The sequence below is a fragment of the Liolophura sinensis genome, chromosome 6 (assembly GCF_032854445.1).
Source record: "Liolophura sinensis isolate JHLJ2023 chromosome 6, CUHK_Ljap_v2, whole genome shotgun sequence".
NCBI classification, from domain to species: Eukaryota; Metazoa; Mollusca; class Polyplacophora; order Chitonida; family Chitonidae; genus Liolophura; species Liolophura sinensis.
In genome coordinates, this window is record NC_088300.1 from 42623903 (window position 1) to 42647753 (window position 23851).

Here is a 23851-nt window from a genome sequence, read left to right on the forward strand (position 1 = left end):
TCAGTATTTTATTTAATATCTTTCTTTAAAAAGAAAAAGATACTTGAAAATAATTGTTGCATAGTGGGTATTATTTATACCGTTTGGTATATATAGCCTTTGTGTAATAATGTTATAAATGAAGATGTTACACATGTTTAATAAATATATTTGCACTAGTATCTGGTCTTTTCAGCTAACAAATGTGTGTTTGATCACATTTTTAATATATTCATAAATATTATCGTAACTCAGATTAAATGCATATGTCGAGATATAAACAAGATTTATATTGAAATAAATCTATTCGACATTCATCACATCCTTATTTAGAACATTATTATGCAACGACGATAAATACCAAAAGGTGGCCCTAAATACCCACCATGCAAAGCATTTTCAAATAACCTTTCTCCCGGAAAAAAATCCAAAAAAAATCGTAACAACTATATTTGCAGATAAGTTTTGATGCTCATTCATCTGATTTTGATATCATTTTTGTGTTTTCTTCTCCTTTAAACATCTTAAAAAATAAAAATAAAGTCTCTTTCACTAGATTTTTTTTTTTTTGATTGGTGTTTTACGCCGTACTCAAGAATATTTCACTTATACGACGGCAGCCAGCATTATGGTGGGTGGAAACTGGGCAGAGCCCGGGGGAAACCCACGACCATCCGCAGGTTGCTGGAAGACCTTCGCACTTACGGCCGGAGAGGAAGCCAGCATGAGCTGGACTTGAACTCACAGCGACCGCATTGGTGAGAGGCTCCTGGGTCATTACGCTGCGCTAGCGCGCTAACCGATTGAGCCACGGAGGCCCCCTGTTTCACTAGACACACTATGAACAACTCTAACCACATGAAAATATGTTAACATCTACTTATTTTACTTCAATTTTTGTTTAATGAATCAAACGTAGTTACCATACGGTAACTGTTTGGACTGTAAGGTGGGCTTTTAATTGACCATACTGATAATACATGTCACCAATGATGTTAATTAACTGCAGCTTTTTCTACACCTTCATGTTTCAGTCTGAAAAAAAAACAAATTCCTGTGAACTTTACTCCTGTATTGTGAGTGAGTGAGTGAGTGAGTGAGTGCTTGGGGTTTAACGTCGTACTCAACAATTTTTCAGTCATATGACGACGAAGGAATCATTAGGGTGCATGTACGTGTAATGTGCCTCCTTGTTGCAGGACCGATTTCCACCGCTCTTTTATTTAGTGCTGCTTCACTGAGACGACTTACCAAAGGCAAGTAAGCCGCCCCACCCAAGCCATTATACTGATACGGGTCAACCAGTCGTTGCCCTATCCCCTTCATGCTGAACGCCAAGCGAGGAAGTTACAACTTCCTCTTTTAAAGTCTTAGGTGTGACTCGATCAAGGATTGATCCTGGATCTACCGGTCCCAAGCGGACGCTCTACCAACTGTGCTATCCGGGCTGGTCCCTGTATTGTGAAAGCAAATCTAACATAAAACACCAGTTTTAACATCAGAAAAAAGTTGCTGTCACAATATGCCAAGTGGACAAATGTGAGACTAGCCACACCTGATCCCTCATCAATACATATTGAGTTCTTCTTTGAAAACTATTCCAGCTATTGAATGTTACTGAAAAGACAAATGAACATCTGGTTGCCAGGGCAACTGTGTGTATCGGGTTTCCATAAGGCACTGTCTCACCAAAATACAGTGTGTTTCTCCACCAACAAGTAAAACCTTTGCTCCAAGCCTCAGGGAAGTCATACATGCACTTTTGAAAACTTCAAGCTGGATTAATTGGCAGGCATGCACCCATGTACATATGCTGTACTTAGAGATGGACCTTAGGCGATTCTGTGTGCTCCCATAGTATTTTCTCAAGAGAATAAAGTAGGTCTACTGGGGGTATCTCAAAAGTAAAGAAGGTGTATAAAAAAAACCAAAAAACAAGCCATATGCAATGTGGGCGTACGTGCAAATTACATACTGTGCATATTCACCTTGACCATGGTATAACATCGACATACATTTATACTTTTTACATACAAAAACCCATATGGTATACAAACAAGCCTTGAGTATTTCTCTAGGGCATCCAACAGTTTTGGAAATTTCTGACCATTGCATACAGTCAAATTAATAATTTAAAGTTTACGGTTTACATGAGTAATAGGTAATAGGTAGGTAGGCCTACCCTCTATAACTATTTAACTGTATAAAACGTTCCTTCCAAAAAAAAACAAAAAAAAAAACAAACAGACAGGGTTCCCTTCATGAACAAATAATTGTTTTGCATGGTAATTTATACATGTGAGAAACAGAAAGATATATGAACGTTTTAATCCATGCCGCCGTCTTTAATCTTAATTATTGTAGCCCAAGTTAACTGGACACTACATATTGTATATGATGGTTTTATATGTGTTGTATATATTCCCTGTTCGATAAGGATTATTTTGAGCCTTTCGTTCTTCGGCTATGGTGGACAGAACAGACTGGAAGCAAATTTACATTATCTGGCCTATTAATCATGGCCTCCTGGTGTCAGATATTTGCAAATTTGATTTCGACCATATCTTGGTTTATACTGAATGTGTATCCCCATGTAGCCTGTAGGCTCAAAATGATTGTTACAAAGCAGTGAAGCCTTAACACAAAGCGGGAATGAACAAGGCTTGTTTTGCATCATAATCTGCATCATTTGGTTTAACATGTTCTTGCCCATGCGACAGAATTACAGGGAAATGCCGTATAATTTGAAGGTATTTAATTACGGTACCGTAGTGTGTACCGGTCTAGTCCTGATATGGACAGGCTCCAAATGAAATCTCATCCACAGCGGTTCAACCACAATAGTATGTCACACTGATTAGGATCACATTGCTCTCGATAGTGAAGTACAATTGAACGTTTATGTTTTGACACAGTTGAGCTGTAGTTCCCGCTTAGCTCTAACCACGTGTTGTTTTGCATACTTTACCCTGTTCCCACTGCCGCATTCTTCAGCCGCGTAGGCAAGATACGAGTTTCCCGGCCTTTAGACTTCCCTGCAGCAGGCAGCATGTGTTCTACATCCAGTTCTGAAATCACCCAACGTTCATATCTAGAATATGTCAATAGATTTGTTTAATCTGGGCATTCCAGTTTCTTCCACCTATAAACCTGATCACCGTGATAAAAATGAACATTCTTGAGCACGACGTTCAACACCAATACCCTCCACTAAATCTAACGGCCGGGGACTGAAATGTTTACTTCCCCACGGAGGCGTATACGTATCTACACCCATAAATATATAAATGTAGGCTTAATAACTTCCTTAACTGAGCAAATGAATAGCTAGTTGCTAAATTCTTTGGATGGCGTAGCCTAGTCAATGGCCGAATTCTTCGGCAATCTCCGTGCAAGTACAGGTGGAGCCGATGTCTGAAGTATAAAGCCATAAACCTGGGATTAAGAGACGTCTGTATTAATCCCAACATTGGGAAAGTTGTTTAAAACAATTTTTCTCAAATAAAGCTGTGTTTATAGTTAATAGGAAATGAAACCCAAAGACAAAATCATTATCACCGCATGCAAATGAAAAGACCATATAGGCCTATATCCCGGTGAATTTCCTTTATGATTGTATTATATCTGGGACTAATGTTGTATTAGTCTCAGATAATATGTTGTGTCTGAGTACACGTAGTACTGTTTTAACCAACTTCAAGCGGCTATTACGGTTTATGTATGTTTTGAAGATATGCATAAACATCCTAGCTTTTATTTACAGCCTCTCTTGAAGATAATTACATAACAATCGTTTGCGACCTTTGACAAGTAACTAAGCCGTTCTGGTATTTTATTATCTGTTTACGTATCTGCAAAAGAACGGTACGAATTGCGTCTAATTCTTTTGAACAAAAAAAGACGTGTATGTATACATTTAAAATTCTTTGTGAAATGCCTTTGTCAATAAATACAGTGGCTTACTAGGAAATACCTATAAGGAAATAATTTATTTTACATATGCATACTTCGGATTTTGTTTTCCACAGTTTTACACACATGTACAAATAAACGGAAGCTTTTAGACAAATATTTGCACGCATGTACAGAAGAATTCTTTCACACATTTTAATAATTATAGAATAGATCGCGAAACGGCTTGTCTTGGCGGCCTCGCCCATTGCTTTTACCCCGATCCCCCTGAGGTTTCTTCATGAAGGCGTTACCTCACCAAAGTACGAGTCTAGCTGGTAAGCCTCTGGACTTTGGGACCAAGATCAAATCAATCAACATGGCCGACTCGGTCGACATCGATTTGTATGATAATTTGGAAGACGATTTTAACCAGGTATTTCCCTTTAACAGCTGCTGTATTATGCGTTCATAACATTTAAACATGTAATTTACAGTATGCAATAGTTAAATGTTGGTCAAAGGTATGTCATGTATTGTACTGGTGATGATTGGAGCACCGGCACACGACTGCAAAAAGCCACGCCATGAAGCCGCTTAGCCTTTGTCATGCATGTGAATTAATACCGAAACAACAACGACAAGCTTGAGTTTCTGATAACCTGACTCCCCCGTTAAGTTGTTGGTATGTAGGCGTTAAAATGAAGTGTCCTTTCCCTCATCCGTAAACAGATAAGTGATTCAGGTTGTTAATTTTAAGGGTTTAACGCTAATCATTACTAATTTAATTAGAACTTGTACAAGCCTATCTCTAGTCTATGTCAAGACTGTTCTGGCTGTTTCATTGGCATCGCACAGCAGGAAAGTTCGTGGTAACTTTTATTGTTAGCAAAGGATCTTGGCTGTGATCTTGTAATGTGGGGTGAGGCGTAGATCACAGTTGAGGAGTCTTCCACGTTAAAATATTGGTATTTAAGAACAGCTTAGCTACAAAAATCAATGCAAAATGAACCATTACATGCAATAACCTGGCAAAACTTAAAGTAATTATGTTCACCAAGACATTCTCTGTTCCTCAGCCAATTTATTTCAACATTCTGTAGCCTTTACGACCGTCAAATCCGAGATAATTCACAGTTGTTACTTGCACTCGGATGCCATGTCAACATCATGTTAAATCGGGTTGTTCTTCCCCGCGTATGTGTGGTTGGCCTTTCACGAAGTCACTATGTTTTGATCAGCTGGCTGTCAGTTTTGACAGACGGAAAGCCAAGTGGCTGTGGAGGCCCGAATTTGTAAATGACTGAAGGCTATGGAGCATAATGACAGACCCCACAGTTTATGCGAACTGTCGAATTAAGTTTGTAGTAAAAAAGGGGGTTATGTTCGGCATCCATTCCCATCCATGGAAAGGTCAACCGCTACTGTGCATCTACGCCTCTCGGACTCAGATTTTAAAAACATGACAGCACGTGTGGCGACCTGCTAGATATGAGCCTATTTTCAACTAAGATTTAGAGGAGAATGGTGATGTAAAGGCAAGTAGAGGTTATGGCAAAATGTGCGTAAATATTTACCTTTCAGAATTGCCGTACTTTATGTGTATTTAGGACTCGCAAAATACACATAACTCTTTAGGTCCGCTTCGGGACCGGTAGATCCAGGATCAATCCTTGATCAAGTCACACCTAAGACTTGGCGTTCAGCATGAAGGGGATAGTGCAACGACTGGTTGATCCGTATCAGTATAATGGCTCGGGTGGGGCGGCTTACTTGCCTTCGGTAAGTCGTCTCAGTGAAGCAGCACTAAATAAAAGAGCGGTGGAAATCGGTCCTGCAACAAGGAGGCACATTACACGTGCATGCACCCTAATGATTCCTTCGTCGTCATATGACTGAAAAATTGTTGAGTACGACGTTAAACCCCAAGCACTAACTCATTCACTTAGCTCTTGGGCTATGTGTGGCCAGCGGTGCACGCTTATCATTATATATAAGCCACCCTTAGACCGAGGTCTTGGGCTACTATTATTGTGATCTGTAGAAGAATCACACGGCTGTCTGACATACAGAGGCGCTGTATTCGATTAATGCCTATTTTTTAACCAGCCGCATGGGCTTTGTTATTCAAAACTGCAGACAGTCGGGCAATAAGTTAAACACGGAAGTGAAAATATCATCTGAATAAACCACATTCGCATGTCGTGCTGAACGCTACCCCATTTACCACAACGCTTTTGCCTCATATGCTAACCACTGTCGCAAGCAAATAAGTGCACAGATACTACAGTAGATGATTAATATAAGTGTCTGTTTAAATTGAAATGAATGTCACTTCAAAAGGGCAGGTTTTTTGGCAGTCGTTCAGAAATGGCGAGAAAAGAATTTTCCACAGGACATCACAAACTTGAATGTTCAATCTGTGTTTCTAATTTTGTAAGGACAATGACTTCAGCCATGATGGAGGAGATCTGTATGATGATGTCATAACAGCCCCATCAAGTAGCGATGGTCTGGACTCGGTATGTTATTTTACATTACAATAATCCTGGTCTTGCTTCTCTGAGAATAATAATTATAAAAGTGTCCTGTTTAAATATGTTTGTTTGTTGCCTGAAAGAAGTTAATATAAATTTTTTGTTCAATGTCATTCACTCTCACAATCATAGTGCTCTCACTATTTGTGGTATCCTTGGTGGGAATAAGCAGTGGATGGTGATTGTGACGAAGACCATTCATCTCCCACCAGTGTGGGGTTCACAAATTTTTATGTATGTCTCGCATGGGAAAGTTAACAAGTAACTAACGAAAGGTCCTCCTTGTTAAAACTATAATTGTTGAAATACATACTAAAAATCAATTTCATATGTTTTCTGAATAAACTTGATTAACTGTTGTCATTATTTGGCTTTGTGAAGAATGTTTTTTTTTTTTGGTTTTCAGCATCGGGACGATGATTTGACTCCAACTAAGTCAACAGTTACTGCCCCTACCTTATCCACGACATACACTGGCCGAAGAGTGTGTGTCTGTGTGGGCAATCTTACTTGGGTAAGTGTACAGTACAGGGTTAGAAATTACCATTGACTTATTGAACATGTCTGGCAAAAAAATGGTCTTGTCCATTAAAATGCATGTGCTGCACGGACAAGTGTTTGGTTGATTATTTGGCAATGGAAATCTGCACATACATGAAACTTTGCTGCTTTGTTGAGTTTTCCAAACTGGCATTCAAGTGGATTTATGGCGGCGCCTTTTATTTGTAAGAAAACGTTAAATTACTTAAAAATATCGCATTGTCGGAAAATCATGTTCCCGTTAAATGTACTAGACTCGTGGTACTAGACTTTACGTAATCTCGTTACAAAAATACGTTACCCTGTTCCTGTGGCTTTTCATTGAACAAAGAGACGCAAGGTGCATATGATGTCGTGAAGTTCACATGGACAGGAATGCGACTCTAACAGTATGGTAGGCGTTGGCAGCAAAAAAAAAAAAATATTGATCCTCGAAACGACCCGCCTACTTAAATTTGGGTTTACCAAGCAGTCGACTAATGGATTAATAGCCGACCCAAGCAATGAAGCTAATCCAACAACAACGTCCGCTACACGACGATATTTCAAGGAAGATTTGAAGTGATTATTGCACCACGTGTGAAAAATATTGTGGAAGCAAATTACCCCTCTGGTCAGTTTTTGAAACAGTTACATGTCAAAACTAAAGTATACATTACATTTAATCAAGTGTCAACAGTTCAGTGCGGAGAAAGTTTTGTCCTATGACATGCAAAAATGTCCAGTAACTATTAGGGATCACCAGGACAATGGTCATGCTGGCTTTACTGCTAACTTCTATCCCTACAGTACATACACTTAACTTCAACCTGACTAAATATGATGTAGCTAAACTGTGTCATATTTCTTGTTAAACTAGGCTGATTTATCACAGACGCTGTGTAATTCCCCTTGCTGACATAACGGATGGTATTAATATTCACTGTAGACGAGACAGAACAGAGTATTGCAATAAATTATTAAAAATCTCTAATATGATGATAATGTTTCCAGGATTTTACTTTCAATTGGAATCCGGAAATCTGATTCCTGTAAACCCAATTTTCGGGAATCTGCTTGGATTCCCCTGAGAAGGTCACAAAAATATTTTTGAGAATGACCAATTGTTCTCAGATTTTCAAATCTTAACTGTGCCTCTTCAATAAGTGGACGTACGAACATAAACATCGCCATAATGCGGGTTTTGTTAGACTTTTACACGTTATTTGGAATGAACAGAGATCAAAATAAACTAAGTTTGAAATGGATCTCCTAACTGTTGGTTTTATCCTACGATTCAAGCAAATTCTTTTGCATAAACTAACTGACAAATAATGAAATACAGCAGGGGTCGACATAACTGCTGGCCTGCGGATAGGGAAATCTTTGACGTAGTGGAAAGAGTTGGGATAGGAAAGTTTGGAAGCCAAGCTAAATTTTAACAGAGGCTAGGAAAAATAAGGGCTTTAAATGTGTATGCAAACTCATGTTGGTAACAGTGAAAGAAAAGCAGATAACATGTGCTGGTTTCTAGTGAATGTTGCTATGGTACAAGCTAGCCCATTGGCTGTGTCTTTGCTATGGACTAATGAGTGAGCTTCTAACACAGTCGGAAATTCCACCAGTGTACAACCATGGCCAGCAATGGCTGTTTGACAGTTACAGCAGTGGTAGCAGTTCTGACCACCTACAGAGGATGATTAACACCGAAACATATCCAAAACTAATGAAAAGATTACAATGAAATGAATATGTAGCTATGAAAAAGGGTGTGTGAGGACAATTTTGTAAAAAATATTTTGATTTCTATAAAACAGTGATGAAACGGGGGTGGGATTAAGAACAACTTTAAGCAGTTCGCTTGTAAATTTGTTTGCATCTACACTGGAGTTTTGGAACTAAAGGAAAGATTTTATTGTGTCATGCTACTGTCAATTGTCACAGCAGTGTAGCAAATCCATTACAAATGTCACTGACTAAATCTTCTACAACGGACTTCAGTAGCTGAAAACTTCCAAGACTGGCTCATACTTTACTAATAGAGCCTATGTGAGGATCGCTAGCCCCACATCTTACCCAATATTAAAAGTTCAGAGCTGATTTTTGGGTTACAAACCTGTAGCACCTGAACTTCTTAAAAAAGAAAAAAATTGGTCATGTCAACAGTAAGCAGTAGACCTGTAATTCTTTCAACAAAGATAAATTATATGTATCAGATCAAACTACAATGTTAAAACTTTATTGGTGTGGTGCTTTTTTTCTATCATTAAGCTATCATTAAACCTTAAAAAATTAGGGAAGGGCCAATGGATTTCCAAGTCAGCTGACCCTGCTGACATTTTGATTGGTGAAGTTTATTTCTACCCATGTATAGTGATATTTATGTCACCTGGAGTCCACAAAACTGTTCAATGTTATATACCACGTATTAAAACTCGGACTTACTGCATATTTTGTGGTACTACATTTTACCTTGATTCTGGTGGATTCCTGGGAAGCAAACTTGAGGGAATCCATGTAGATTCTGATTAAGAATTGTGAAAATACAGGCCTGGCTTCTCTGTGCTAAATGGCTAAGGGTTGAAAGCTGAACAAAATTTTGTTGTAATGCGGTTTCTGTTTTGTGACGATGTTCATTATATCTTAAACTCTTTTTCTTGTCTTCACAGTGGACCACTGACCAGGACTTGACAGAGCAGATAACAACACTTGGGATCACAGATTTGTTAGACATCAAGTTTTATGAGAACAGAGCCAATGGCCAGTCTAAAGGGTGAGATTGAGGTTCTTATTTATTGGACAGAGTGGAGCTGTACAGTCAAACGAGTTACACATGCATTCAGCTGAAGAACTTGTCGTTTGTAATGTGTCAGATGTGTTTAGAGATACTTTTCTTCTTACCCCACATGGCTGCTTCGGTGGCCTAATAGTTACAGTGTCCGCCTCAAAGTCGGGAGACCCAGGACCAAACCCAGGTCGGTCATATCAAAAACTTTAAAAATTACTTGTCGCTCTCTTGCTTGGCGCTCAGTACTGAGCAGTCACTCTTTAAAAACGATTGTGTACAAATTAGCCTGTGTATCAGCAGTACTCATGCATATATACACAACTTACTGTGGATGTGTGACATGAATAACACTTTGTGTACTGCTGGTACACCAAATTAAGTGGATGTGCATTTTTGCCACAAGACTCTGTTACACTAGTGCACAGTACTTATTAGAAAGTAGAGAAAGGAAACAGGACTGTTTGGTCCTGTGTCAGTATAATGTGACCGAGTGGGGTTTCATTTCTGGTGTCTTTTGCATGATATTTCCCTGGCGGGAACGATTGGGCGTCATGGACACATCCTGCCACAAGAAGACACACTATATACACACATCTAATGACTGCTCGTCGTCATATGACTGAAGAATTGTTAAGTACGACGTTAAACCCTAAGCATTCATTCATACCCCACATCCTGTCCCACATTTTGTCCCACATCCTGTCCCACAAGACACATGACGTAGATGTTGATGCCACAATGTTTTAGGATCAATACACACTTATGTAATACCTCAGTGATCCTCTGTGTGCTTGTTCCCAGGTATGCCGTGGTGACTGTGGGGTCAGATTCATCTTCTCGTACCATATTTGATAAACTGCCGAAGAGAGAGATCCACGGCCAGCAGCCCCTGGTGACTCCATGTAACAAACAGTCGATAAACCAGTTTGAGGCTCAGGCCAGGAAATCTGAGGGCCCACCCCCGAATGGTAACTTCAGTAAGTGGGGCCTTTGACATATTTGGGTTAAGGGTTATGCAGATAACTATTCTTTCAGTGGCAGACATGAGGCAGGTGTGCTGGGCATCACCTCAGTGTGTTTAACAGCACTGTTAATCAAGATTTGTTGGCTTCCTCTCCGTACGTGGGAAGGTCTGCCAGCAACCTGCGGATGGCTGTGGGTTTCCCCCGGGCTCTGCCCGGTTTCCACCCACCATAATGCTGGCCGCCGTTGTATAAGTGAAATATTCTTGAGTTCGGCGTAAAACACCAATCAAATAAATAAGTAAATTAAGATTTGTTACTGTCTGTTTGTATACTATTTATATAGGAATAATAGCTAAAATTTGTAGGGAATTAAATGTCATAAAATATTACTTTTTGTCTGAAACTAGTAGAATATCATCATGCCTCTCAAAACAAACGTCAGACCACCTTTTTAAGATTAGGAGATCTCTCAGAATTGGGCAAAATGTGTGGCTTTAACTTTAGATCCATACATAGGTATGTAATTGTGATCTTTGCACTCAGATCGCCAGCACAACCAAGGCTCACAGGATCGCCGTGGGATGCAGCCTCCACCCCCCATAAACCGTGGTCGCCCTGGCCCTGGTTACCCTCCTGGCCCGCCCCACAGGAACACCGGTAGAACGCCTCCACCAGGAATGGGACCCCCAGGGGGGCCACACCCCGGAGGACCTCCTCCCCCAGGTCCACCCCCACCATTTGGACCTCCCGGACAGTATGGTGTGTGATACATTTATGTTATGATAAGATACTGTAAAGGGCTGTGGCCTTGAAATTTGTGGAGAGCTGTGTTTTGTGCCAGAAAACATCTGTGAGGTGAGTGAAGTTAATCGTTTACTTATGAATTTGATTTTCAGGTCCTCCCCGACATGGAGGCCCCCCGCCCCCAGGTCCACCGCCCCCTGGGATGTCACCTGGTGGACCCTCCCCACGGGTTTCAGGACCACCTCCCCCAGGCATGGTAAGCACTTAAAATGTTCTCTTTGTGGTGTTTTGTTTTTGAATACAAAGTGGAAGAAGCAGAATAGTTATAAAAAAAAGAGGTGTGACGGTATGACATACATTAGTTAGGGCTTTGCAAAGATATTAAAATTCAGGTGAACAGTGAAAATGATCTTTAAAGTTTTCACTGTTTGCAAGTTAAACCGTAACTTACAGCCATTATTGATCAAGACACTGGCTCTGGTTGATCTTGACAGACAGGGCCTAATCCAGCCCTCCTCAGTGTCCGATTACCGGATGCTGCCGTTCCCTCGAAGTGCCCTTTACATCCCCCAAAAAAGCTTCGTCTAGCCATTCACCACATTAGTTTTGGCGAATACAATTTCTGTGTGACGAAAGCTAATTGGCATCCCTTCGCCATAGTGGCGAAAGCAATGGATGCCTTTTAACTTCAGTTGTTTAGGTTTAAAGTTCGTAAATTTACTCAAATTTAATGTAGGACACGGAATCAAGAAGGAATATTTGACATCGGTGTGAAAGAACTGGGTTATGAAAACAACAAAGTTTTTAAAGAGCATTTTAAAAATAATTCAATTAGAATTTGGATAAGGCGGCCCGGGAATTACTTTAAAAAAAAAAAATGCCGACCGACCCGACTTTAAAAGGCAGGGTTTGTTACCTGCAACAAACAACTTTTTAATGATGGCCTGGGGTAGTTATAATACAACGTGATGATCAGATGCACATGTCATGCCAGTTGGGAGAGGTCTCCACATATCAGTAAATACAAGCCATCCTTAGACTGAATTTTCAGGCTAGGTGTGTGTTGTCGTGTGCACATGGGGTGGCGGTCAACCATAGGAACCTAGCCCCTTAAAAATGTATGGAAATCGAAATATTCAACAATGAGCTGCTTTTCACGGGTGGTTCCACCTCCTGCCCTACTGAGGCCAGATTAGGCCCAGACAGATACAGCTAATATTGTGCAGCCTTGCATTGTAAAGCAGATTTTGATGGCCAGATAACATGGTTAAGGAAATACTCTCATGAGCTGGTAATTATGGAATGGTGCATTTATTTTCAGCCCCCAAGAGGCCCTCCTCAGTCGCTTCCACCCCCAAACAGAGGGCCCCCTCCACCTGACCCAAGAGCCCATCCCTCTGGACCCCCAAGACCAGAATGGGACAGACCACCAGGTAGGCATTCACAGAAATTTTTAGATTATATATGGAAACTTAAAACATGACCTTAGTTTTAACCTACTGATACTCCCTTTAAATCTGATCTATATTGTTTTACTACTCATATGCATTATTAAAGAAAAACATTTGAAGCCATTTCTTATCCTCGTTACTTATTGGTACTGTTGAATGTTAGAAATTCTGTTCTGTTAAGTGCCAGGGTTTTTACGTGAGTTGAAATTATCTTGTTTTTTGGATTCTGCATCAGCTCTTGTAATGTGTTAGCTATCTGCAGGACTGAGAATCCCCTCTGAAATGTTGGGGATACTGTGTCACAGTTTTCTTTTTGTGATAAGATGAAGTAGGTCTGTGGTGTCTGTACAGAGTTCAGTACAATTGAGTATATCAGTAATCCAACTAGCCTCTAATGGTCTTGTTTGCTCCCCAAGTTTTCTCACAGCCCATGGGACCACAGCCTCCTCCACCAGGCAGTAAGTGCCACGATTCTCGCCTGGCTTATTACCTGTCTCCCCTGCTTCTGGGCTTATTGGTTATACTGTGATTCTCTTACCTGATCTGTGGGGTGGAGGAAAAGGAAGCTTTGTATTATTTGTACAACATTTAGCTTTCCCGACTTGTTCAGCTGAGGTGTTCATGAATGCTGCAGTCAATAAGTAGGTTTGTAGGCTCAAACCACCCAACCATGGTAGAAACACCTAGCTGGAAGACGTAACATTTTACGCAACGTAACAGCTACATGAAGAGCTGGTTTCAATGTAAAATGGACTGGCTAAGCAAGAAAGACACTATGGCATTCCTTCCATTCATCATTGCCCAGAATGTGAGGTGTTGGTGATAAACTTATTGGTGTCTTTTATGGTTTGGGTACAGGTTGTCAATGTACATCTTCTATGAACAGAAAACCTTTAAGCAGTGAATAAATAGCTTTTGTGGTGTGTGGACTTTGGTCCAGGGGTTGAAATGTCATTTATCCTTAAGGTGGTGTCTTTGGGTAAGGCAGTATTGCAAGACGCAGCTCAAAAAGTAGCTACATGTCGACTTCCCTTTGCTCAAGCACTGGGCTAAATTCTGATGTTGTGATTAGCATTCTTTTGAACATTTCAGCCCCTGTTTTATGTATGGGTGGAAGGAGGGCTGTGGAAATCCCAGCTTTAGATGTTGTAGGAAAATTTCTTCATTTACAGCATAATGTAAGGAATAAACCTGCCATGGTTTGACAAGACTTATGTTTTATGAAACACTTTGAATGTACAAATGAAAAATATGTTCTTATCTTGAAAATATAACTTCAGTGAGCGAACTTTTCTGCCAGCAACTTAGTGAATTTGTGTTGGCATCATTGCGTTAGCCAGGAATTGTTAAACTGAGAGTGCTAAAAAAAAGTTTTAGGTAGTGCATCATCTTTGACCGCGCATGGCGCAGGGGGCCTACAGGCCTGGGTCCAGGGGCTGCCTAGGCCCCTGGAAGATCTTGGTATCTAGATTGTCACTGATGCCTTTGAGGTGAATTTAGTGATCAAAATAATTATAAACAGAACTTCAACTCTTTGAGGAAAGAATGAAGAGTTAATGAAAATTTAATGAAAAGTGATTTTTTTTTTTTGTTTCATTTCATTGTCTTGTGCAAATCTAGCCCATCACCCTTGACATATTTACACATTCATATGCCCTTGATACTTATAAAAATTAAATGAGAAAAACAGCGACAGTGTTTAGAGAAAATTAATCCAGTAAGCCATGCTCAAAGTGTAACTGGGCTCTGAAAGCCCTGAAAATCAAGAGGCCAGCACGGTCACTTGACATAGAAATCGACAGCCCATTCCTCGTTGCACCAGGTGAATAAGATTTAACAATGTAGGCTGTTGGGATAGGTCCCTGTATAGCGCATTATTATCTATTTTCAAAGAATTACACATACATGTGACCCGTGATACAAATGACCTGAAAAAAAGTCATTAAGAAGTTCAGGTACTACAGGATTGTAGCCAGGAAATCAACTGTGAACTTTTAATATTGGGTACGATGTTAGGGGACCCTCGACCCTCGCATAGACCCTATCTATAAATGCCATCTTTAGACCAAAGCTTTCAGGTACAGAAGACCGAAGTAAATTGTAGCTGATAAAGGCATTTGTAATGGATTTGCTACATCGCTGTGACATTTAACCTTGCATGTAGTATCATGTCAAAATGAAATCTTCCTTTTAGTTCCATAGACGTGATCAAATTTGCAAGCAGACTCATATTTTAAAGTTATCCGGATTCCTGCCGCTTCCAGAGTTTCTTGGCTATATACCAAAACATTTTTACAAAAATGTCCTCACCCACCCCTTTTCATAACTCTGTGTTGCAATCTTCCCATTAGTTTTGGATATATTTCGGTGTTAATCATCCTCTGTAGCCTGTCAGAACAGCTGCCAATACTTTAGCTGTCAAAACAGCCATTGCGTTATTGAACACAAATGACATTTCAGAGAATTTGTTAGAAGCTCATTCATTGGTCCATAGCAGAGACACAGCCAATGGGATGGCATGTATCATAGCAACATCCTTAGGTAGCCAGCACGTGTTGGTATCTACTTTTCTTTCACTTTTACGGGCTTGCCGAAGATTGATCAAAATTAAGACGAATGAACTCCCACTTTGTTTACCCATAACACGCTAATTCACCAGAGCTTGTATATATGTTTAAAGCCTAATTTCTCCGCCATGCTGTTAAAATTTAGGTGGCCTGCCAGACTTTCTTATGCAACTCCTGACAGCCCCACAAAGTTTTTACTATCCACGGGCCAGCCAGCCAGCCAGCCAGCCAGCCAGGGGTTATTTCGACTAGCCAGACTACATCTGATTAGATAGCAGCTGTTTTACTAGTAGGCAGGTTAAATTTCAACCAATCATGAGATCAGTCCCCCACGAAGCTGGCTTCTTGGACTGTTGTTGACGAAGTCGGTGTTTGGTGAATTCCATGCTTGGCAACTTACTGCAAATTAAACTCTGTATTTGCCATCACAGTGAAGTTAAAGATGCACGGCTTGTTACAAGAACAGTTGAGCCGTGCATGAAATATTTAGCCGTGTTTTCTTAGATCTGTTGCATTGTTGGCATTACTTCAGACAGATCTTGTTATAAGTGATGTGAATGTTTCTTAGATCGCAAGGCCTAATTTTTAAATGGCAGGTTAACACCTAACAAACATGTCAGTGTTACTGTTAATTGCCATGCGTTAGATGGTCAAAATAATAGCTTCATAATAGTTTGGGGTCAAGCAAAATACACATATAAGGGAGTTTATTGTGTGTGCACGACCAATTCTACAGAAAAGTTTTAGAGGCAGGCTTGATCTGATTGTTTGAGTCTGCTTCCCAACTTGCCTTCCTGTCTTGAACACATTCAGCAGGGCCTTATTCCTCAGTAGATGGTTTGCAATGGGGGCCATCTTTGAGATGAGTTTGTGTATATTGCCTGTTGTATGCCTTTACCAGCCAAGGGCCTCTGCCCAGCATATGACACTCCTAACGATAGACACCCAATGGGCAATACACAAACTTACCTCAGAGATGGCTGACATTGCAAACCATGTATAAACTTTGCGATTCTATTGCCTTGCATAGCTATTTTATTTCTCTATTTATATTTATGTTCTCCTCTTTCTCATTAAATTCACTGAATTTGCAAATGTGTCAGCATTCTGTGGGAGAAGAGGTCATCTTATGTTTTTGTTTACTGCTTGTTTCAGCTCCATATCCTGGTGGTGGCCCTCCCCCTCCTCAGCCGGTGCCTCCTCCTGGCATGAGGCCCCCACCCCCAGGTAAACCGCACCATACATGTACCCTTGCCCTCAGGCTTTAGATGTCGTGTTGAGCACATTAATTATGGTGACAGTGCATAACTGAAATAGTTAACTGATGGGATGGGATGGTTTGTTTTCAGGTTTAGTAACACAGGAGATTTAGGAATTTGATGTTAATATGGCCATTAATGTGTGCATTTTGTGGTTGCTGTGAGTTCAAACCCAGCTCATGCTGGCTTCCTCTCAGGCTGTAAGTAATGAAGGTCTGTCAGTAATGGGGATGGTCGTGGGTTTCCCCTGGGCTCTGCCCAGTTTCTTCCCACCATGATGCTGGCCGCCATCGTTTAAGTGAAATATTCTTTAGTACGGCATAAAACACCAATCAGATAAATAAATAAATATCTGCATGCACTGAGATCAAATCAGTTTTTTAGCTTTTGCTGTTTTGACTGCAATTTAGAAGTCTTAAGGTTTGTCAAGTATTTTGTGAATGTCTTTAGTTTACTCCACCCATAAACCTCTAAGTGAAGAATTCTGCAGTACAGCGTTAAACACCAATCAAATAGATTACTTTCAGAATTGACTGCATTTCGTTAAATACTTTGGGCCTTAAGTCAGTGGTCTGGTTTATGTCATATGTTCATTTCAGAACTTCAGTACTTACTGATAATATAATTGTACTGATTCAAAGCATTTTTTCTTTGTTACGAGCCATTTTCATATCATTTGTCTTACCTGTGCCCTATGTATTGACAGGTGTTCCTGGGCAGCACCCTTCCCATCATCAACCCACGATGAGTCAACCATCCCATCTGCCCCCTCCAGGGCACGCTCCTGTCCCGGCTCCTCATGTTAACCCAGCCTTCTTCCCACAGCCCCATGGTCAGCCACCACCCAGCTCTCCGGTGAGTTTACCAGATGCTTATAGTTAATGACAAAAGTTTATCCCCCCATAAACGCAGTGTTTTGAAACAATTATTGTATTCAGAAATTTGCTCCTATTGTGTGTGAAAGATAACTTAGAGAAAGTCAAGTCTAAAAATAGGTGGCTGACACTCCTGTGGAGAAAGTGGTAAGATCAATATTGCAAGTGGTTTAAAATATATTACCAAAGTAACCTTGGTCTAATATTATAACTTAGAGAAAGTCAAGTCTAAAAATAGGTGGCTGACACTCCTGTGGAGAAAGGGGTAAGATCAATATTGCAAGTGGTTTAAAATATATTACCAAAGTAACCTTGGTCTAATATTATAACTTAGAGAAAGTCAAGTCTAAAAATAGGTGGCTGACACTCCTGTGGAGAAAGTGGTAAGATCAATATTGCAAGTGGTTTAAAATATATTACCAAAGTAACCTTGGTCTAATATTATAGAATATAAACAATATGGACCTCATTAATTTGTTGCCAGGAACGTTTTCAAAAATCTGTTTACACCATTTTTCAGGCTAGTGGACTATGGAATATTATTTGTCCTTCCTGTTTTCAGCACATTTACAGATTTAGAACCATTTTCTGTGTTAGGAATGAATCTTAAGCCTGTGAAAAGAGTTGAAATAAAGATAGATGGCAAGTAGAACTCCCTAAGAATCCCTTTTCAGATTATGTGTTAGTGGGTACTCATTCAGAGCTGATTGTCTGTCTGGGAAGGTCTCTCAAGCAACCTGGAGATGGTTGTGGGTTTCCCTGGGGCTCTGCCCAGTTTCCTCCCACCATAATGATGACCGCAGTCCTATAAGTGAAATATTCTTGAGTACGGTGTAAAACACCAATCAAATAAATAAATTCATAAATTTAGACCTGATTTATGAGAGGATCAGTATTTAAACTTGTACAGCATTGAAGAAGGCGCATGAAATTTTCCCTTCAACACAGATGATGCACATGGCTTCCCAGCCACCACACTCGCAGTCTAGTGACCCGTATGGTCGACCACCCCCGACAACGGGCTACCCCAATGAGCCTTACATGAGGCCGCCCCCAGAGCGATATGAGCCCAAACGGTAAGTTACCACCATCTTAATAATCATCAGGTGCTTAGTCAGGTGGTCCACGTACGTCAAAATGTTGGTATTGGCCAGACTCTTCTAAAAGCCTCCATCAAGTGTGATACAGCAGTATGTATCTTATACAGTAATCTTATAGTATTTTATACAGTAAGATAAGTGGAGGTGTTTCGGGATAAAAAAAGTAGAATGCACAAAACCTAGCAAATTCCATCCAGGTTTAATGCGACCCATGCCATCTGCATGAAAGAAATCTATGTTAGGTCCGCAAATTGATTTTCTTGTTATAATTTGCTGAGATACTCCTTTTTAAAATGACTATAGTTTTTGTGCAGTAAGAAAATTGTTGATTCAGATTTGAAGTCCCAACATCACCAACATTCCATGTTCACATGATGCTGTGGTAGAAAAATTGCTGGTGGTTCTTTTTCAGTCATTCTGAGCCACCACCCCCAGCTCTTTCAGAACAGGAGTTTGATGAAATCTTCCAAAGAAACAAGACTGTGTCCAGCAGTGCTATCTCTCGGGCTGTGCAAGATGCCAGTGCAGGTAATCCAATCACAATCAGGTCTTCTTGTCCATCGGGCACAACCCAAGCCTATTAAAACTGGGTCGGTAGCCAATTTGTTTTATTTTTTTTTTTAAATCAGGCTGATAAAGAAGATAGGGATTTCAAAAAATTAACATAAAGAGAAAAAAAAATTCTACTATAATCCCATGAGTAGGGCTTTTTGTAGAGGGTTGGTCAGACATATTTTAAAGGATGGCCTTATTTGTTCACTGTCCTTGAATCCTTGAACAATCCTTGAACTTCATATAGGGGTATGTTCAGAGCATATACATGTACCTGGATAGTTAAGTATGGTTGAGCTAACGAAGGATTTTTTTTTTAGTGAATAAAACATGGATTTAAAGATTATATAAAAATCTTTATAAAGATAGAAGAAAAACACCACTGACTGTGTACTTACAGCCAGTGAGACTTATAATTCCTTGAAGGCTAGCATTTATACTCAGGCATGTGAAGGGTTGTCAGGCTGAGTGATTATAATTTTAATCAACTGTTTGCCGTGTTTAATTACAGGAGAGTTTGCCAGTGCCATTGAGACTTTAGTCACCGCTATATCACTTATAAAACAGTCCAAGATTTCTTCTGATGACAGATGTAAAATCTTGATTAGCTCCCTTCAGGATACTCTTCATGGAATAGAGGAGAAATCGTATGGCTCAAAGTAAGTTGTATTACAAGATCTTTTTTTCACGTCCCTTTCAAATAGGACATTTTTAAACAATGTTTTTGATATACTATTTTTCACTTTTAAGTCTGTACATATCATTTGAATGTTATATATTTCAACAATATTGAGTGTCTAGAACCAGGTTCCTTTAAAATATGTGAATGATAAAAAAATCCTGATGGTTTGTGTTGTACAGTCTCCTCAGGATTCTGTGACGCTATTGTAATGAATAAGCCCTATAACTGCACTTAACAGGAGTTCAAGCAGCTCGAGGGAACGCAGATCCAGGTCTCGCGATCGCGACAGGGACCGTGAACGAGAGAAGAGAAGCCGAAGTCATCGGTCCAGAAGCCGAGATCGAGAGTACCGAGAGAGGAGCCGAGACCGCGAACGTTACCACGACTCTGATCGTCATCGAGACAGGGATAGGGAGAGAGAATACTCCTCCTCCAGACGTCACTAGCAGAGCGCTGAGCAATGTCAGGTGAGTTTGGGAAGGTATGTCTCTAGGTTTAATGAGAACTGGCTAAAAGATTTAAACTACATGTATTTTTACACCACAACCTAATCAGTCTGGTTTTTAATGGACTCAACCCTGAGATGAGTTGTTACACCTAGTTACACGAAGCTGTGTAATAACACAAGGTAATGTTTGCTCCAAAACGTCATTAAACACAAATCTTTAACAAAAGCCAGATCAGAGTATCAAAGATGTAGGGCCTCCTGTTCTCTTTCCCTTTTTCTGCAGAGTCTGCAGCAAGGGTAAAATAGGGTAATTTAATAAGGGCATCATTGTGAGGAAATTATTTTCCAATTTGAAATATAGGTTGGGTGGATTCTATTGGTCTTGGTGGCAAACAAATACCATGTCTTAATAAATTTCTCAAACTGCTTGTATTTCTTGTCTGACCTGTGTTAATTTTGCCAGCTGATTTGGATGGTGTTTGGAGTAGCGACTTCAGTCTGAGACTCTTGACCAGCTTTAATGTGTGGCAATGGAGAAAAAAAAGAGAACAGTATGAGAAACTCTCTTCAAGGAATGATGTCTCCATTTGTACATTTTTTTTCTTTCCTGGGTTTGGGGCTTGTGTGTGTGTGTGTGTTTATATATATATATATATATATATATATATATATATATATATATATATATATATATATATATACTCTTGCAGAGGTAATTTTAGAACACACATTCATGTGTAACATAGAAACAGAAAATATGTGTGTGGATATATATATATATATATATATATATATCCACACATATTTTCAGAAACAGAAAATATGTGTGTGGATATATATATATATATATATATCCACACATATTTTCTGTTTCTATGTTACACATGAATGTGTGTTCTAAAATTACCTCTGCAAGAGTAAATACTGCATGCACACTAGTGCTGAAACTTGATGACATCTGAGATAGCAGTTAATAGCTAAAGATTTTTATGCAGTGTTAAATATTTTAAAGCATTAGTTTTTTTCTTTCTGGTTCCTATTTTTTAGGGTACAGAAAATAAATCTCTCATTAAGAAGCCAAAAATCATCCTCTTTTCAGACATTCTGCATTTTATGTGTGGATAAACATTTTTTGCACTTTGGTGGTTCAAGTATTGTTTTTATAACAATCCCTTGAAACTAAATCAGAAATCACGTACATTTTGAGAAAGTTTGTTTGTTTTTCATTTTGTTTTAAATTTTTTATCAGAAAGAGTATTCGTAATCCACATTTCCACCTTTTTGTTTGTTAACTGTGCATTTCTGTTCTCACACAACCTTGTCTTATGCATTTCCCTTTTTTGTTTATCTCATGTATGAATAAGTTATTTGTAATAACTGGGTGTATAAGTTGGATGTGAAAGTCTGTATACATGGTCGGATTTTTTTTCTACAAGTTACTTTCTCAACATTAAAACAAATACAGCAATGTTTCAAGTTGTATGGGATTTTTTTTGTTAATATTGAAGAAAAGCATTAAGGCAAAGGCAATGATCATTGCCAGGATGTAATGATCATTGCCAGGATGTAATGATCATTGCCAGGATGTAATGATTAGTGCCAGGATGTAATGAGCAGAAGAAAACGGGAACAAAGTAAATGTTCTGCTGTTACAGTAAATCTTAAACTTTCAAGTGATTTGTAGGATCTATTTTTTTATGAAGCTGCATCTCTTTGTACACATTTGACTTAATTTCTATGTGAGTTTTATTTTTGATACTAGCCACTTGTCTCACGAATTGTGATCTATGAATTACGCGTGTTGTCATTTGTTTTTCCGTGTGTTTGTGGGTATCAAATTGTGTATTCTTTCATGCTTTTCAGTCAAGTCGGGCATGATAATTCAGTGGTCGAGTGAATTGTACCAAAGTATCGGTTCACTTTATTACTCAGTCCAGTTTTAGCATATTGCAAACCAATTATAACATTGCGATCCAGTTATAAAATGCGACATGGTCAGCAATAGTCTTACTCCAGACCTCTGATGTGTGCTACCTTATGTTTATGAATGCTTAGTTGATGTGTCTGGGCAATGCTAGTTGTATATCTATTTTAAGAGCCATTGACCAAATTGTATTGTGATTATTGCAGAGATTATGTCTAATATTGCCATTGTCTGTTTCAGATGATATAATATATGATATTGCCATATTGTCTCAGTAGACATGGTCTCTGGTATAACTGTATTGTCAGTCTTTTAAGCATGTATATGATATTGCCATATTGTGTGTCTCAGCACAGATGGACTCTGATATTGACATATTGTCTGTCAAGAGATGACCTCTGATATCGAAGGATTTTTCAGCTGAGATGACTTCATATTTCCATATTGTTTCCATAGAAATGTTCTCTAATGTAGCTATATTGTCAGTCTCAGCAGAGCTGGCATCTAACATTGCCATATTGTCTTGTCTGAACAGAGATGGTCTGTATTATTGCATAAAAGTTTAGTGAGAAATATTTTGCCGGAAAGATAATTCTCCCCAAAAGTATGCCATTTATTGATGATGGTTTGGGACGGCTAAAATTTCCTTTAACTTGATACAGCTAAATATGATAATTAATGTTGAATGACCGTGATAGTTGTCTATGACAGACCACAGCTGTTCATAGATCTGATGGCAGGGTATTTTTAATTGGGCCTGTTACACTCGTAGACTTACTCTGCATGGATAACCTTTGTGTAAAGGGAGACCACTCTGTCAGACAAACAGTAGGTCCTGTACTGTATATCATGTGTGAAGATCTGAACTTTTCTATTGTAGGAGTAAAGCTTGTACCTGTAAGTGAGCCTTCCCCTATGACAACATCAGTGTATTTTAATGGACTCTGTAAGCTGCCTTCTTGGCAAGGTAAACTGCCCTCATGGCAGTGTCTAATTTTTGTGTCTTAAGTGTTACAAGACATTGGTTCGACATACATATATATATATCAAGTTCTCATTGCAAAATTCAAAAAATTCACAAGCGGAATTTACAACTGGAAAAGGACAGAAAGGAGAAAGGACTTTGGAAGGGGGAAAAGGAGAGAAAAGGATTACAGATAGGATTTCAAGGCGGTCACAGATCACCTAGAGACGTTAGTTCCGTGTTGTCGCGTTGTTATTCATGTTCAGAGTCTCCAGCGGGAGAAGTCGCCATAGCTTGTTTTAAATCCTCAAATAAAATTTGTCTGATGTATTTGTCTCTACTGTGTTAATTTTGAAAATTGCCACGAGTTCATCCTGCTTGTCGCTTGTCTGGTTTTCACATGTATGTGTGTTTGTCTGTGTTTAGGTAAGGGTGTCATTCATATATGTATGTTCAATGTTCTTTTCACTGTTGCTTTCCTGTGCTTGGTGATGCCAGCCCTGTAGTTATGCAAAACTTTCACCAGATAAATCTGTCATTCATTAATACTAAAGCGCTGATGCCTCTAACCCAACAGTTCTAAAGTTATGTCGTGCACAGATATAC

At 39.4% G+C, this 23851-nt stretch overlaps 1 protein-coding gene across 1 annotated transcript; it reads left to right on the forward strand.

Annotated features, from left to right (window-relative positions):
- The first annotated feature begins 4242 nt into the window (after positions 1 to 4242).
- LOC135466441 (cleavage and polyadenylation specificity factor subunit 6-like) lies at positions 4243 to 23575 on the forward strand. The gene is made up of 15 exons (XM_064743913.1): positions 4243 to 4306; positions 6312 to 6392; positions 6814 to 6921; positions 9596 to 9699; positions 10516 to 10691; positions 11223 to 11438; positions 11576 to 11679; positions 12745 to 12856; positions 16597 to 16668; positions 17407 to 17555; positions 18524 to 18651; positions 19088 to 19203; positions 19739 to 19886; positions 20148 to 20376; positions 23162 to 23575. The coding sequence occupies exons 1-14, from the start codon at positions 4250 to 4252 to the stop codon at positions 20353 to 20355; spliced, it is 1779 nt and encodes a 592-aa protein (XP_064599983.1). The 5' UTR covers positions 4243 to 4249; the 3' UTR covers positions 20356 to 20376; positions 23162 to 23575.
- The last annotated feature ends 276 nt before the right edge of the window (positions 23576 to 23851 follow it).